Source organism: Pomacea canaliculata, linkage group LG3 (assembly GCF_003073045.1).
Source record: "Pomacea canaliculata isolate SZHN2017 linkage group LG3, ASM307304v1, whole genome shotgun sequence".
NCBI classification, from domain to species: domain Eukaryota; kingdom Metazoa; phylum Mollusca; class Gastropoda; order Architaenioglossa; family Ampullariidae; genus Pomacea; species Pomacea canaliculata.
Genome location: NC_037592.1, coordinates 29,926,992 through 29,944,600, shown reverse-complemented (window position 1 = coordinate 29,944,600; position 17,609 = coordinate 29,926,992). Strand labels below are relative to the sequence as shown.

At 33.9% G+C, this 17,609-nt stretch overlaps 1 protein-coding gene across 7 annotated transcripts; it reads left to right on the top strand.

Moving 5' to 3' along the window:
- Window positions 1-66: 66 nt before the first annotated feature.
- LOC112560925 (coronin-7-like) lies at window positions 67-15,792 on the top strand. Of its 7 annotated transcripts, XM_025233041.1 has the most exons (26): window positions 67-164; window positions 937-1,003; window positions 1,282-1,381; window positions 1,733-1,813; window positions 2,823-2,893; window positions 3,176-3,362; window positions 3,556-3,680; window positions 4,287-4,373; window positions 4,838-4,917; window positions 6,318-6,372; window positions 6,539-6,596; window positions 6,987-7,129; window positions 7,359-7,592; window positions 8,634-8,835; window positions 9,689-9,867; window positions 10,450-10,564; window positions 10,802-10,894; window positions 11,139-11,281; window positions 11,666-11,770; window positions 12,165-12,250; window positions 12,560-12,695; window positions 13,177-13,383; window positions 13,978-14,113; window positions 14,364-14,455; window positions 15,341-15,427; window positions 15,720-15,792. In XM_025233041.1, the coding sequence occupies exons 1-26, from the start codon at window positions 82-84 to the stop codon at window positions 15,726-15,728; spliced, it is 2,961 nt and encodes a 986-aa protein (XP_025088826.1). In that variant the 5' UTR covers window positions 67-81; the 3' UTR covers window positions 15,729-15,792. The 7 variants fall into 7 exon arrangements, with proteins under 7 accessions (XP_025088826.1, XP_025088825.1, XP_025088830.1 ...); XM_025233040.1 differs by lacking the exon at window positions 15,720-15,792 and having other exon boundaries at window positions 15,341-15,457; XM_025233045.1 differs by lacking the exon at window positions 15,720-15,792 and having other exon boundaries at window positions 73-145; window positions 15,341-15,457.
- The last annotated feature ends 1,817 nt before the right edge of the window (window positions 15,793-17,609 follow it).

The window sequence follows — 17,609 nt, the reverse complement described above, 5'->3', positions numbered from 1 at the left end:
TTGAAGATTATACAAATTTAAATAAAATAGTCAAAATTAATTCACATAGATTTCAGATAATTGCCTTCCGATCTTTTAATCATGGTATTCCCGGAAGTTGAATTATCAGCAATTGGTAGGAAGCAGACGCCGGTTCGTTTTGGAGGTGGTGAACGTTTATTAAAGTTTGTATGTGTAATGAGGTATTTTTCTGTCTTATTTGTGCAATGCAAAATTCAGAGTATCAGACAAGCCATTGCAAATTTAAGGCTGGTAAGGGTTAAGGTAGACTTGTGCTTGCAGTGAAATTTAAAATTCAGGTGAAAGATACACGCCCCCTTATTTTGCAACTATATAATCATCAAAATCTACAGAATAAGTCGACACATGTAGTGATCACTATAATCGAGCGTATGATCAGCACATGTATAGTTATTTTCCACAATTTAATGTCAACAAGTACTTATGATTCTCTGCTTGAGATTACTAATGACTCATGGGCTATGAATGACCACAAATGCATGGTAAATATTTGTATATATATATGAGTTGAAAGATTCACTCCTCAGATCACGACGGTAATTGCCACTTAATGAAATATGTTGAAAGCAGTCCATCAAGCATCAGAGTGTTAGAAGTTTTCATGTATTTGAAAATGATGCCGAAGCATGTTGATCATGTATTCAAATGTGCCTATCTATAACATTGCAACCCATAAATATCAAAACCAATTCAGTAGTGAATAATTTTAAACATATCAGTATGATATGCCATTTTCATATTTAGTGCTGTATGTGTATATGTAATGAAAAAATCAACAGTATTATAACTAAATTAATAAAAATATATAAAAGGATCAACTTTGTGGTGTTGGTAAACAGTCATATATTCCCATAATCAGAAAAAAAGAAGAAAATTTCTATGTCTAATCTACAACACATTTATCATAAACTTTAGCACCATGGCCTGGAGATTTAAAGTGTCAAAATTCAAGAATGCAACACCCAAATTTCCTAAGAAGGAAGTAAGTTATTTTTGTATCATCCATTTTGTATCATCTTTCATGTGTATCGCATGGAACATATATCGATGTAAGTTAATTACATTGCATATTTTTGTGTGTGTGTGTGTGAAAGAGAAAGCATGCCATAACTTTTATTACAAAAGGAAGAAAGTTGTACAGATCTGATGCAAAATATTTGAGAAATACCAAATCATAATGCTTCATGTAACAGCATTATTTTTGATAATGTGTAAAACAGCTTTCATGGCAGATGACCTTACAAATTATTTCTTTTTCAGGAGCTGATACAAGAAGTACCTGTTGGCAATCCCAGTTATTCATGTGGGAACCATATCAAAGCCAGTTGTGTATATATGGTTTTCAATGTTGACACAACCAGTGGGTGCTGGATTTTCTGTTTTTAATTAATTTTGATTTGGAGTGATTTTCTTTATGTATGTACACACAAGCTTCAAATACACTTGTCAATGGAATTGTATTTTTTGTTTTTGATAAATTTGCTGCAAAACATTGCTCAGGATCATAAACATCTCCAAGTTTGTAAAATTCTGTGAATATTATTACTTTTATAAATTAAAGTAATAACTTTTTTTAGTAACTTTATGTTCATGCGTGATTTGCCTATGTCATCAATCAGCTATGCTCTCTACAGTACTGTAAAAAAGATTATTAACCTTGTCCATTGGAACTTTTAAGAAGACTTAGCTTATTAATTTTATTCTCCTTCAGATGGTGGCTCTCTAGGTTACCTCCCACTTAATGCTCAGGGTCGTATTGGAAGTGACCTTTGTTACATCCATGCACATGGAGGTTTGTATGATTTATTCTTTATGTTTGCAGTCTTTTAGCTAACTCATTCTCTTTCACACATACACTTTGTGGGTGCACTGTAAGCATGTAGTTCATATGTGTATAATAGACAATTCTTTTTTATACACATAAAACATAGGAAAAAAATAAAACAATTATGCTATCTAAAACATTTTTGAACATAGCTGTCTCCAATAGACCATAAAAGAAGCGACTTGACAGGAAGTTTAGAAATTTCCCATCACAACTTCCTTTCTGCACAGAAATAGCAGTGGCCAGTAGTTTAAAGGTGAAATCCCAAACTGCAGTGCCTGGTACTTTTGTAATGAAATTGTATTGTTATTTTTTAATCACTATGAACTATTCATTTCTAATTAACTGTTTATTCTACTGCCTAGTGGAATAGACTATAAACAGAATCCATATGTAACCCCATATGTAAAATTTTCCAAACATTTCTTTGGATATGCTGCATTCCTTTGAATTGATATTTAAGAAAGTGCACTTTGGGGATCAATTGAGCCTGTAACAGTTTTTTTGTGCTTGTTATGTTTCTTCTAAATTTTTGTCAGTCTCTTATAGTTCTTTTATAAAATGGTTGTTTCTTGCATTCATATTTAACATTGACCTTGTGTCTCAGTTGAATTAAAGATTAATCTAAAGGTAGCAGCAAGGTTTTAAAATTCTGGAATGAATTCATCACAAAGATTCATACCCAATCTTGCAAACAATCTGAAATATGGGATGGTTGGGAGACTTAAAAAATGCTGGGGTGTGTAATACTATTTAGGATTTTCATTTACTATAAATGCTATATTTATTAAGTTTCTTAAACTTGTAAGTGATTATTATTTTCAGACGAGGAAGAGGTTTGTCATTACTCACAATCAAGTAATAAACATGAAATGGAATAATTAGTTGATTAAATTTCTTTAGCATGTTTATTTTTGTGTCTTAGTTGTAAGCTTTAGAAAGGGTCTGGAAGTCTCAATATTTTACTTATTTTCAGAATTTGTAAGTGATTATGACTTCTCCCCATTCGATGATTATATGCTGGCATCGGGTGCTTACGATAACACTGTAAGTCTTAACTCTGTATTAAAATATTTGAAAGATTTTTATAATTTTTGCTTTACCTGAATGGTCTTTGTAGTTCCTGCACATATATTAACATGATAAAGCAGCAGTATTGAATGAAAATATATGTTTTTCTCACCAGTGTACAAGAGCACTATTCACAGCAATATTTTGTTTGCCATATTATTTTCCTCCCTTTTATTTAGTTGAATGAAATTATTTTGGCTTATTTTTAAATAGACAGTTTTAATGAAATAATTGACTTTCAAATACTTGCTATTACAGATAAAAGTGTGGTTGCTGCCAGAGGAATTTGTTAGAGGAAGTGTAACTGATCCTGTTTTATCACTGCCTACTCAAAACCATCGCATAGAGAATGTTCTGTGGCATCCAACAGCAGAAGGGGTCCTTTCAGTGTCAACTGACAAAAGTATTAAAATCTTTGATGTTGCTGCAGGAAAAGAAAACTATGGTTAGTTTTTCTGGTGCGTTTTTTAATATTTATTTATTTATGGTCTTTTTTTTTCTTTAGTTTCCTGTTTTAAGACAACAGCTCCTTTAAAGATAAATTTAGCATTTTCTTATCCTCATGTGATAGAAAAGAGTCCATAAATTTGTCTAAATCGCCACACCATCATCATAAATCTGCTTTTCATCATCTTCAGCAAATAATGTCCATGGTGACCAAGTGCAGAGCATTTCTTGGAAAAGCACTGGATCTGTGATAGCATCTACTTGCAAAGATAAGCATTTACGTCTATTAGATCTTCGTGGAAATGCTGTTGTTCAAGTAAGTTGTAACTTGCAAACTGTTAGTCGATTTTTAATCAACAATTAATATAAAAGTTTCGCTGTAACCTTTAGTGTATGATGACAGGGAATCAAAAATGAATTATGATCATCATCATCATGAAAACAGAAGAGCAAGGTGAAATATAATTGTTTTCTTTGACTCCTGTTGTATTTTTTAAAAACTGTTGGTGAGAAATAAACCCAGCTGTGAATACTTTAGATTAATTGAAATTTTACTTTCTGCTGTTGAAAAATAAATATTTACAGGATTGTCTTACTGTTTTAATGTGTTGTGTTACCTTGAATAAAGGATAAATCCTTTTTACATTTATAAAATTTAAAGGCACCTTTTTGCAATGACTCTGTTAAGCAAGGAATATATGAAAATTTATATATTATGTTGCAAAGAAGTTGCTAAAGTGTGCAGTTATGTTGCACATGCAACAGATCAGTAAAATCCTTAACTTGAATCCATCAGCATTTTATTAAAAAGCATTACAATATGCATTGGTCCTCATCACCACAGTCCGCATGCAAATAAATAAGTTTACAACAGACTACTTTTGTGTATGAATGGTGAATGAAGGATTTTGCATAAATGCAGGAAACAGAAGGGCACCAGAATGTCAAGGACACACGTGTCTTGTGGCTGGGAGAGACTGAATATATCTTCTCAACAGGATTTAACAGGGTAAGTCTTCTACTGAATAGATGAGGTTAGTTGTAGTCCATGTTCTAATTGTTAGCAAGCATGTCTGGAAATGTTGTGCTTTCCTTCCCTAGCCCTTTAATGTATCAGGTTTCCATTCCACAACTTGATAAACTAGGAAGAGTATGCTGCCTTACGTTTGTATATTTGTACATCTGCAGCCTCAAGTGTGCCAACAACATTGTTATTATTGGTTTTGCTGCCTTCTAACATATGATTGGTTGTGATTCCTTTAAAATATGTTTCATGTAGAGTACTCTTGTTTTTACAGATGAGTATGTTTTCTCAAGACTTATATGCTTGTATTGTTGCTTTAATGTTACATAAATGAACTATCTACAGTAGTGCATGTAGAAAATTTCCAATAGCATGAAGAGACTTGCTTTTTCCTTGCTTGATCTTTATGTAAAGTACTTACAAATACTGCTTCCTGTAATTTTTTTTAGAATCAGCAAAGGGAATATAAGCTGTGGGACATTCGAGCATTCCAGTCACCACTTGTCACCAGCGATGCACAAGGAAATGGGTAAAAGGAAATGTATAATACATCACCCACACATCTCTGCCACCACACCTCACTTTAACATTATCTAAATCAGGGGTAGTGAGCTTTTTTTTATGCCAAGGGCATCTTGTGCATTTATAACATTTGTGTATCATATAAAAATTATTGACTTAAAAATTAGCCTGCTTCATTTCGTACAAAGTTTTGTCACAGTGTGTTAACTTTTGCAACATATACTCTCCCAGCCAGCTGTCTGACACTGACTATCCTTTGTCAGTGCAAACGGGTTGCCAGTGATGTCATGTAATCATGTGTCTAGAGATTTCTGAAAATGATGTTAAATGTTAAAACTAGCACACCAACATGCATGATTTTGGGTGAACTGGGAATTTTTCTTGTGTCCAATTTTTGCAAAATGTAGATTACTGTGCTTTTGGTATAGATTATATATGGAACATAATTCAGGAATTCAAAAATTATCGGTTCTCCGGTTCCACTTGTGCAGTTTTCTTTTTGATAGCTCAGCAAGTAAACTAGTTTAAAGGTAAACTGGTTTAGTTGTGCACATTCATTATCAGGTGCCTTAGGTCTTTCCTTCATCTGGAAATTTGCTGCATTTTTTCTCTGTCATTTTAAAAGTATTGTAATGCAATGCTTAAAGGATCAATTTATTTAAAAATTGAAACAAGACATATATGCAAACAAGATCTGCACCACTTATGTTTAAAGAATATTTTGGATCAAATTTAGCAAAATTTAAGTTAAGCTGCCACAAATTCCCTGATATATATATAGGGATATAACTAGATGAGGTAGGTGATGAATTTCATTATGTGTTTCTGTTTGTTCACTCTTTGTAACTGTTTCTCAGAAAGCACTGCTTCCTGTACATTTTGTACATTATCCAAATGAATTTAAATTTCACCGGTGGACGAATATCAAATCTAAACGTTTACGTTATTAAGCAAATTTATTCACTTTATTCTGATATTATGGCTAAAAATGCCAGATTTTACATTATTGTCATGATTCACTATATTTAAATTTATATTGCTATTAAAAATGCTTCTAGATTTATTGAACCTGCCCTCAGTTGAGAAGGCCAGATTAAATAATTTCGCCTTACATGGTCCCTCAGGCCAGATGTTCCTTACCCCCAATCAAAATATACATATATTTTTTCCAAACATTTTATTATTTTTTTTAGCATTTTGATTCATATGTATTAAGCTTTAAGTTAGCAGTGAGAAGGAGGAGAAGTCAGCACAGCTTTGGGTAACATCTCTTTTAGCACTAATAAAAGAGAGGGGGGTGTAGTTAGAAGGATGATTAAAGTTTGTACACCTGTATAAGTATAATGCTGTCACCCATTTGTATACAATATATTTTTATGTGTCTTTTTCTTTATTCTTCATTCTTAGAACATTGATGTGCTTCTATGATGAAGATACAAAGATGGTCTTTCTGGCAGGAAAGGTAGTATTTTTATATATATCAGGATGATAAAATAAACCTGTGCTGTTTTGTCTTTCCTTTAATGTTTACAGTATGTCTCACCAACTGCAGAATATGTGGAACTGAATGAAATTATACATTTTTAATCACTTTTAACTTGGTAAAAACATCATCTGTCTTTCTGCAGAGTGATAGCAGTATAAAATTTCTGGAGCTGACAGAAAAGTCACCTTACCTAACTGAAGGTGAGAACTTTTAATCATCATCTGTGTGGTGGGGTAAATATTTTATTTATGGATAAATACTCTGCAATCAAATTTTTTACAGTATATTTGTGTGGGTGTTTTCTTTAATATAAATTTAAATAGTTCTGTGGCAAAACCAGGCAAGCACATGCATTAAGTTTCAGTGCCCAAAGTTTAACTAAGGATTGCTTAGTGATATATGCAACAGATTGTTTTACAATACATAATTGTTACAGTGTGTTTTGAATCACATAATGTTTCATTGAATTCTATATAATTTTGTGTTACTTGTTATTAAATATAACATGCCATATTTTTACATGACCACTCAGCCTATAATAATGAGAACAGGAAAACAGTGTCTAAAATATTATATTTAAATATAAATAGGGATGACAGATCACACAGAGCAGATCAAAGGAGCAGCTTTGGTACCTAAGCGGGCCATGGAATTGATGTCAGGAGAAGTAGACAGACTGCTACTGTTAGCCCGACAATCCATTATCAGTGTACCTTTTATAGTGCCTAGAAAGGTAATAAGACTTTTCTATGTACATTTGGCAAAAAGCTGCAACAGATGCTATTAACTTTGATAAACTTTTGTACAGTGAGACTGTGGCTTGTTGCTTCTAACATGGCTTTGTCTAGAGTATCAAAAACCTTTTATTTTACTGTCCCTGCAGTTGAACCATTTATCAACTTTCTTATGCAGTCCCAGATTCCTACTTGAACAAACCTCTGACTGTGTTTTCTTTATTGTAGTCCTACAGAGACTTTCATGATGACTTGTATCCTGAAACTGCCTGCGGTGAACCAGCATTGACAGCAGAACAGTGGTTCTCAGGAGAGGATAATGTGGTAGCTAAAGTAAAACCAACACCAAACAAACCACTAGTCAAGCATGAAAGACGAGGGCTTTTGCTTGGAAATGGTACTAAGTATAGTTATTCAAATCAGGAAGAAATTGCTGTTTCCAAGGTGGAAGTCACTGTTAAGGTAAAAAGATAAAGTGATTCAATTTTATTTGAGCATTTCTTATCTCATCATTTTATACCATTCCTTTTCATGCTTAAGTTAAGATATTCTATGCATCTTTGAGTAAAAGAAGACGGAAGTAATGAGAATCAACAACAATTTAAGCAGGAAGTCTCAATCCAACTTCAATCCAATCCATCCTGAAAACAGATCACTTGTCAACAAGGATGGTGGAGTGGACAATGACATCAAAAGCCGCATCAACAGGGCCAGGCATCCTTTTAACAGCCTATATCCCATCTGGAACTCCCATCCGAGTATTATCCTTCCACAGTAAGACCTGCGTCTTCAACACCAATGTGAAACCCTACTGTATGGTTCCGAAACCTGGAGAGTTACAAAAACCATCAACAACAAGCTCCATTTACCAAATGATGCCTACACCATATCCTAGGAATAAGATGGCATAAAAAAATCTCCAACAGCAGTCTATGGAAAAGAACCAACCAGAATGCCACTAGCGAAGACATCACAAAGCGCAAATGGGGCTGGATAGGACACACCCTGTGCAAACCAGCTGACACCGTTGCCAGGCAGGTGCTTGACTGGAACCCTCAGGGGAAGAGGAGAGTTGGGAGGTCAAAGAAAACTTGGAAAAGAACAGTTGAGAGCAAGGCAAAGGACATCAGAACCACATGGGCCCAAGTGAGGGGAGCTGCCCAAAACCGTGTCCGCTGGCAAGGTGGTGTTGGGGCCCTATGCTCCTCGAGGAGTAAAAGGAATAAACTAAAAAAACAAGTTCTATTTTCTTTGACCATTTCCCATCTCGTCATTCTATACCATTCATTTTCATGTTTAAATTGAGATATTCTGTGCATCTTTGTGTAAAACACACGCACACATTCATGTATGTAAGTGTACAGAATTTTGCATTCATCCTCTTTGTTCTCTTTGCCGTTCTTCTTCTCCCTACCCCCATTCCCTGCTACATCCTTTAGAAAAAGGTTCTTAATGAGTACACAAACATAGACTGAATTTTAACTTCTAAATTCTTTTCTAAAGCCCTCAGTGACTGCTCCAAAGCCAGCAGTCCAGCAGAAAAACCCTGCAGTCACTCCTGGTGCACAAGACAGCAAACGTGTAACCAGTCCATCATCCACAAACATTCCCACTTCCAAAGTCAATTTGAATGGTCTCTTGGAGACACAGCAACCACCTGCTGAACCTGCTGAAAATCCAGCCAAGATAATCAAGGCTTTTAAAGGTGCATTATAGCATTGCTAACACATTTGCTTTGTCTGCAATAGCTCAATTTAGATGCACCACTCAAACTTGAAATCTGTTTTTTAAATCTTTCCTTACATTTTTCTCCTGAAAAAGTGAACATCTTGACAGTCAAAGTAACTGTTTTGCACACTGTAATGCAGACTTGGTAGTGTCGCAAACACACTGTGAAAAAAAAAAAAAGGGAATAATATATTCTTTCCTTCAAGCATTATTTGACTATGGGTTTCTTCCCTTGAAGAGCTTATTTAGACAAGAACTCAGGTATTTTGTTATATTTTAAACTAGACTTCATTCACTCAATCTAGATCTAGATCAAGCTATGTTTGAGACAGTTGCTGGGTACATAGTTTTACATTGCTACACTACTACATACAAAAATAACAATAGAAGGGTTAATAATATTTGAATTCTAACATACATTCTAATTATTTAATTATTTGATGCTTTTTGTTTGTGTATTGTGTAAATAATTTTTTTGGATCATCTGCTTTGTGACCTCATTTCATGACATCAGCTCCCACTTCTGTTCAGATAATAACTTTCACTTGCATTTACTAACAAGAAAACAATAAAGGCATTTTTTCAAATTAAATCATTTAAATATTTCAGAAATTCTATTTAAATGGTCTGTCAATTATCATTGTCTTGATAGTAAGTCTGTAGGTGCGTGTATTTGAATACAATACAGTATACTTTTAGGCCACACTAGTGATCAAAGATTCAAATCTTTTAGATTTCCTTGTGTTGTAAATGAGTTAAAATATAGGAAATTATTAAAGATAACTAAAAGTTGGTGGAGGAAAATTTTTATTGTTGTCTATATTTGACAGGAGTCCATCAATCTAAGCTGCGGTATGTGATTGGCAAAACACTCCACCCTTCAACTCACATCACCAACATTAAAAACTTGTGCAAGACCATTCCTGGTGAGAGTGATTTCTTTGTGGCCAACAATCATCGCTGTGCAGTGCCTCTTGAGGGTGCTGGTGGAATAATTGCAATTTTAGAGGCAAGTTTCGTCTGAAGTAGTAACATTTTAATTTTCTTTTTTCTTTTTAATTAGGGGAAAGTGGTGGAACAATTATTGGCTATGCGTTGTCTGCAAGTGTGAAAATTACATCTATTTCTAGCTAATAAATGTCTAGCTAAGTATCTTTACTAATTTTTTCATATGAAAGTAATAGCCTGTTCTATAACATGCATTAAGCTTAAAGATATACAGTTGTCACATGGGTGACATAGCACTTATATATTGTCATACACCCAATACTTTCACATTTTTACACACATTTGTTTTTGTGGATGTAAAAACAGTATAACATGCCTAAAAAAAACCCAGGAGTTTTTGTTCCATAAACCAAGTTTACAGCAGACAGTTTAAATAATGGCTTAGCTTAAAACTATGTCACAAACAATGTACATATAGGGATATCTCATTTATACACTCTTAATGTATTTAGGAATTCTTATCATTATCCATAGGGAAATTAAGACTTAAAATTTTAGTCAAAACTATCATAGGTGTCATTGTGTTATCTCCAGATTTAAAAAAAAAATCTGCAACTGATTTCTTCTTTTTGTAACATTTAAGCTCACCCAGCCTGGACGCCTGGGAAATACAATTGAAGAAATGCCGACTATTCAGAATGGAAGCAAAGTGGCTGACTTTGTATGGGACCCTTTTGATGACTTTCGGCTAGTTGTTGGTATGTGCACCTTGTGTGTGTGTGTGCATGTGCATGTGCATGTGTGTGTGTATGCTTTGATCCCTGAGGATGTATGTCTTTGATGTATGAAATATAGATGAGTTCATTTATGCAGTGTAATTATATTTTATTTATATATTAATTTATATAAAACTATTACCTATTTTATATGTGTGTATATTTATATATATATATTTCAATATGATAGAGCTCCACATTTTTAAAAACCTTTTTCAGCCTGTGACAATGCCAGGATTAACGTGTGGAAAATACCACCAGAAGGTCTTCCTGTAGGCCCTTCCCAAGATAAACCTGAGTTTTATCTGAGAGGTATATTGTAGTAGTTCTCTGTAATAGATCTTTATGAGATTTTTGTAAAGTTTGTAAAATCAACATTTTTAGTTTGCATGAGAAATGTTAGCTATTCTCCTTTTTTATGCATTGTTACTATTTAGAACATTTTCCTTTGAGCCATCTTAAACACTTCCAATATTTTGTTGAGTGTAAAGTGATTTTTTTTAGCTATCTTTCAGTTGAGTAGTGACTGATTATTGTTTCATCCACCTTCTCGCAGGACATTCAGAAAAAGTATACTTTGTACGTTATCACCCTTTGGTCAAAGACATACTCATGTCCTCATCATATGACATGACAGTACGTATGTGGAACCTCAGCACAAAGTCAGAGGTTATGCAGCTTCGGGGGCAAGAAGATCAGGTTTGTCATCTAAGAACAATATTCTAAAGAAGCTGTATATTGTAAGGCAAACTAAAATGATAAAAGATCATTTAATTGCTTTTCATTTAAGTGAAAACAAAATGTCAGTACTTTGGGCTTGGCTTTCTAATTTACAAGGGTGTATGTGTCTTGTGTATTTTTGTGCATGACTATATGCATGTGCCTGTTCATATTGAGATTTAAATAATGACTAATTAACTTGCTGTATGCTGTTGTTGATATTCTTATTGATATTGGCCAGTGGCCAGTAAAGATTGTTTAAATTATGATAGAGTACATAACAATAAATTGGACTGTTAACCATTATTTTTTGGATTTGTATGTGCATGTGTACGTGTATTTGTATCTGTGTGTGCATGCCAGGTGTTCTGCATAGGGTGGAGTCCCTGTAGCAAGCTATGCGCTACAGTGTGCAAGGATGGACTAATCAGAGTCTATGAGCCTCGCAAATCTCCAGACCCTATCAGGGTAAGATGAAACCACTTGAAGAAGCAATAGCATTGATTTTCCTACATATCCTGTCAAAGACAGTGGGTGGGTCTATGAAAAATATTACAGTGACATCACTCTGGTATGGATTTTCATTAATGCATAAAAATCTGTTTGACCCAAACTCATTATTAAGCACTTAACTTCTGCAGACTGTAGACAATTCAGGCTGCACTTAATGTTTTATTAACAGATGATTAGAACACATGAAATTATTTGTGACACTAACACTTTTGTAAAGATTGTTGATAATATCATCATTGCTAGCCCTGCTTATTTTTAACCTTTGTAAATATGCCACTTAGAAGGCTAACATAGCTGAGCATGTAGTCAAAGTGCCTTGCATGGCTTGGACATAGTTTTGTGCTTTCAGCAAGGAAAAGGACCTGATGGATCAAGGGGTGCTCGTGTTCTTTGGGTGTTGGATGGCCATTACCTTCTTGTGTCTGGCTTTGAAAAGTATAAACTTTCTCTGCAAATTTCTATCATTTATGTAGACAAATTTATTCTTCATGACAGTGCCATTTTGTCAATGGAATTCTTACTTGTTTTGAAATTCAACATTTCAAAAACTGAAATTGATATTTTATGTCAAGTCTTCTCATTTGCTAGCTAAATGACAATTCTTATTAAGTTTTAAATTTGTGCAAATGTGATTGACACAAATATAGGTAACATATAGTTTTTATGTGTTCATCACAGACAGAGCAAAAGCAGAAATTATAGCTTCTACAGGTTCTTTCCTTTTGTTTGTTTCTTTTTTCACAGGACAAGCAATCAACAGCTCATTATGTATAATGCTGAGACATTGCAGGTTCTGAATACTGTGGAGGTGGAAAGGAACCCTTCCATTCTGATACCACACTATGATGAAGATACCAGCGTTATTTACCTCCATGCCAGGGTATTTGTGTGACTTTGTCAAGGAGCGCAATTTGTATTTGCAGTCATAAACGCTGTGATATTCTGCTTCATTATTTCATGTTATTGCCATGAAGAATTCATCATAATTAACTCATCCCTTTTAGTTTATTTTTCAAAAGACTATGAGTTGTATTTACGGCCCTATGCTCTGCTGGAGGTGATTAGGAACAAGAAGATGAGTTGTATGGTACTGTTGAAAGTATTTTTGTTCTGCAGACCTTTAATATGCTACACTGTTTTTGTCTATATATTGTACTACTTCATACTAGTTCTAGTGCAGAGCCCTATTCTGTACTACAACCATGAACTGAAATGAGAAATAAAGTAAATTCTTGATTTATGTAAATGAACCATTCCGAGAATCTCTGTGTAAAGTAATTTTTACTTCATAAATTTGACCAACCCACCTACAGAATAGCTAGGACAGAGAGAAGTAATATGAATCTTATTGTTCCCTCAAGGGCGAACGCACAGTTGACAATTACGAGGTGTGTGATGAGAGCCCCTACCTTTTTCCAAATACAAGCATCAATCTGACATCCTTACACCAGGGCCTGGTGTTTGTACCTCGTAATAAGCTGGATGTTGCAGCTGTAGAGGTGGCTCGAGCCTGGAGACTAACCAACAACACTGTGGAGCCAGTTAGTTTTACTGTACCTAGAGTCAGGGTAAGAGTTTGCAGTGGACACACCCACCCAACCTGCCCATCATCTCTTTTTGCTGGTTTTTTTTTCCCCCTTTAGGAAGAGAAGGATTTTTGCATGGTGGGAGGATTAGTTTTACCCCCATTTAAATTACAGGGTTATGGTTAGTGTATTTTAAAGTTATGGTATGAAGTTTTTGTCTCATTACTCGATCAGTGTCTACTTGTAACTTAGTTGTTTCTATTAGTAGCGAATGCCATAGCTTCAGTCTGGGATATTTTATAGATCTCACATTTTCTATTGCCTTTCTCATTTAGCTGTTTCAAATTTTGCAGCAACAAATTTATGAAGCATGTCCCTTTATCTTTTCAGTGCTGTTGTCTGTCATAGCTTGGTCTTCTAGCAAAAAAAAAGCAATGATAATTTTTTATAGTATAAGATTATTCCAAAAGCAAGATTTAACAACAAAAGCTAAAAATGAAGAATTATGATCAATCCATTTCTTAAAAATATTACCTGACAAGAAATGTCCTAATCATCAACTTAGAGAAGAAAATTATACAAAAACAATTTCTCCAGAAAAAAATCTGCATCTTTATTTATGTGTACTTTTTTCAGACAGAATACTTCCAGGATGATTTGTTCCCAGACACACGTGTGACATGGGAACCTGCACTGACAGCAGACCAGTGGCTTGCTGGTCAAAATACCAAGCCTCGTACTATCAGCTTACGTCCTGTAGGCATGAAGCTGTGTGAGTGACTGAAAGCTATATTTCTACATTGTGAAACCTTAACATATTTGAGGGGAAATAAGTTTCAACAAGCATTTTTACCGACATATGTTAGACCAAAACTATTTGATGAAACTAAAATTGGTAGACATTCAGAGGTAAAGTTAGCGAAGTTTGAAATTTTGCTATCAAGATAATTTTGATCAGTATATTCGTTACCAACTTTAATTCGGTTGTTTAGTTACATCATGACTGAACATTTTTGCACCAGTGAGTGAGGCACCATTGGAAGAACCCAAACCCAAGAAATATGAAAGCTACAATCCCAGTGTGTACAAATCAGATGAGCAGAAGAAAGATGAGGTAATGGTTTTTTTTTTTTTTCCTTTTTTTTTTTTTTTTATTATTTTGCTTTTAAGCTTTTAAATTTTGAAAATTTTGTCCATCCTATACAAAAGTTGGGGAAGAGCATAACTTTTGTAGAAATCCATTCTGTCACAGAATGTGGAGAGAGGTGGCATGATAACAAGTTGTGATTGTTCTTATAGGTATGTAAAATTTATTTTATGACATGGAGATTGGAAATACTTTCAGTCACTATAACTCATTCATTTTAACTAATCAGCTTTTTACTGAAGATTTTAGTGAAAAATAACTGAATAATCATTCCTTCTGTACTTGTTTTAAAGAATTAAACATTAGACCTACACTGACCACACTCTTGTTTTAACTTTGTAAAGGAAAATTCATTGAAGATTTTTTTATGTGGTGAAACATCTATAGTTTTTGACCAAAACAAATGCCCAGATGCATACTTTGGGCATATTCAGTCTTTCATACAATTTTATCATCTACTTCTGCTCTTCTACTAGTAATTGAGAGAGCTTGGAATTTCTGTAGTTTAGTATTTGCTCATATATAGCTGTGACCATTAAACAGCTTGACCACATTTGACCGATACCAGTTGAAGTTGCAGGGATTTTGCAGCAGATGGTAGTGATGGCTGGAAGCCTAGATATATCCAGATTCCAGCGAGGTTAATGTTTTATGTCAATTCTGCAGCTAAGCCTGTGATAATCAGTGAGAGCTTATCAAGTCCTGTAAACAGGAGCCACATCCAGAGAGTAATTAGAAGTTGAAGGTGACATTAAAACCTGTAATCCACAATCGTCACTATTTTGTTGATAAATACTTTTATGTGGTCTCAGTCCAATTAGCAACAGATAACCTTTATTTCTTGCATTTCAGCTGATGACAGCTATAGTTGGTAAACTGGAATTGTCATCAGAACCATTACCCCAAGACTTAGCAGAGGGTGTGGAAGAAGATGAATGGGTATGTGATGACTGAGCATAAAAAAACATGTTTGCATGCAGGTTATTAACACCAGACCATCTAATTGCCAATTAAAATTGTAACATGATATAAAATTTATATTCATTATTCAGTAGAACAGTATGTTTATAAACCATGTTTTAAAAAAAATAAGCTATTAGAGAAGTAAAAGACAAAAAGATAAATTCTTCTCTTTAGTTTCTTAATGTTTTCTCTGTTCAATCTTTTAATGCAAACATCCTTTCTCTGTTTAAGTATTTAATGCAAACAACTAATTTTCTCTTATTTGCAGGAGGATTGAGAATCATATACCTTGTGCACATTCCAAATAAAAAGTGGACTAAGGTCATTGGATATTGGTATTTTAAAAAAAAAAAAACAAGGCTACAGACTTTCATATTTCACCTGTGACCCATAAATTCTCCACCCTTTCGAATTTGCTACTGAATGTATCATTCTACATGTCAATATTCATACATGTAAGTGCTGTATACATCTGTCTTCAAAATCTGATTTTGACCGTTGCATATGGGTCACCCAGGAATAATTGTATTTCATGTATGTGGATAAGGACTGTGAGGGAGAGAGTGTGTGTGTGTACTGTGAATTATTTTGATTCAGAAAGAAAAGGGACCAGGTCATAGCATTTAGATTACTCTTAGATGTTTGCTTTACAAGACTTTACAGAGTAGTCTGCATGCCTTATAATGCTTGCACTTTGCTTGTAAAAGGAGAAACAACTTCAGCATCAATCTACAAGTTTCATTAGGCCATTGTTCTTATCATATGATCTCATGCACATGACACTTCAGTTACCAAATGGTGAGCAGAATGACAGTGTTCATTAGGTTTTCTAGTTTTGTTGTTTTGACTAGATGTAGACTTCATATAGTGCTAGCTGAAAGTGATTATTAGCAACAAGAACAGCCTTTTAGGTAACTAGTGCATTTCATTGTTCAACAGTTTTTAATTTAATATATATTTTAAAGTTTCCCTTTCTCCCCAAAAATATTTATTTTTACTTTACAAGATGACCCATTTTATCATGTCAGTATATAAGCTGACAAAATCTTTTGTGGATATCTTTGTGCTTTTAAAAGAAAGCTCACAAAACAAAACTCGTCACCATCACAATCATATATAATGTAATAATACTCCTCATAACACACATATTCACACTCCCATACATGCAACATTTACAGACAGATGTCCTATACACACATACACCAACCTTAGATATGCAAGTGTACAAAAACCAAAGATGTAAATGAACATATGCAGGGTACTGAGCAAATGCCCATCGTTTTGAATAATTTTTGCTACAGCAGTCTATAGTGTGCTGACCAAAATTGCTATCTAGACTGGGCAACTGTGCACGAATCACTTTGCCTTATAACGTCTTTCTATCATCAAAAATTGATTACTGCATTACACCTGACATTAATTTGAGAATGGAAAAATAATTGAACTATTTCAAATGATTTCTCTATGTTTAAAGCAGCTGATTTGTACATAAAATGTAAAATATATTTATTTGTTTTGAGTTTCTTCACTTATTCAACAAATAACGGTTTTAAAATACTAAAAAATAAGTATGAGATTTTAAAATAAATACTGTATCTGTATCAATATCTCAGCAAACTTTTTAATGATATTGTTCTTGTTAATAACATAGAAAATAAATATTCTAGTTCAGTTAAGCTACAGTTTCTTTTCAACCTGCACCAACCCAAAAGTGCATTATTCATTGAGAACATTCCTACTTTTTTTGTTTGTTTTTATATTCAAGCTTGCTGAACATTTTGGACTGGTTGCGTGCATCAGGCAGCATGTTTTGCGAGTTTAATCTGCCTAAAACTTTAGTGGTATTCCATGACAACCAATTTTATACTGAACTGGGTCTCTTAATTACATGTTCAAGGAGGGAACAGTTTTTGTAAGCATTCATCTTAAAAGTGCCTATACTTTCATTATTTAAAATATTGTTTGAGTGCTCTTGCATTTACCACTAGGTTTGCATTTATTAACATGAAATTTCACTAAGGAAACAGTATACCTGAAAGTCTGGTATGGAACTATTGTACAATTTTTATTACACGTCATTAAAAGTTTGATAAAAACTGCGCAAGTACATGTGTTCAATCATTTTAATCTTGAAAGCAAGGTCATAATTGACTGCTTG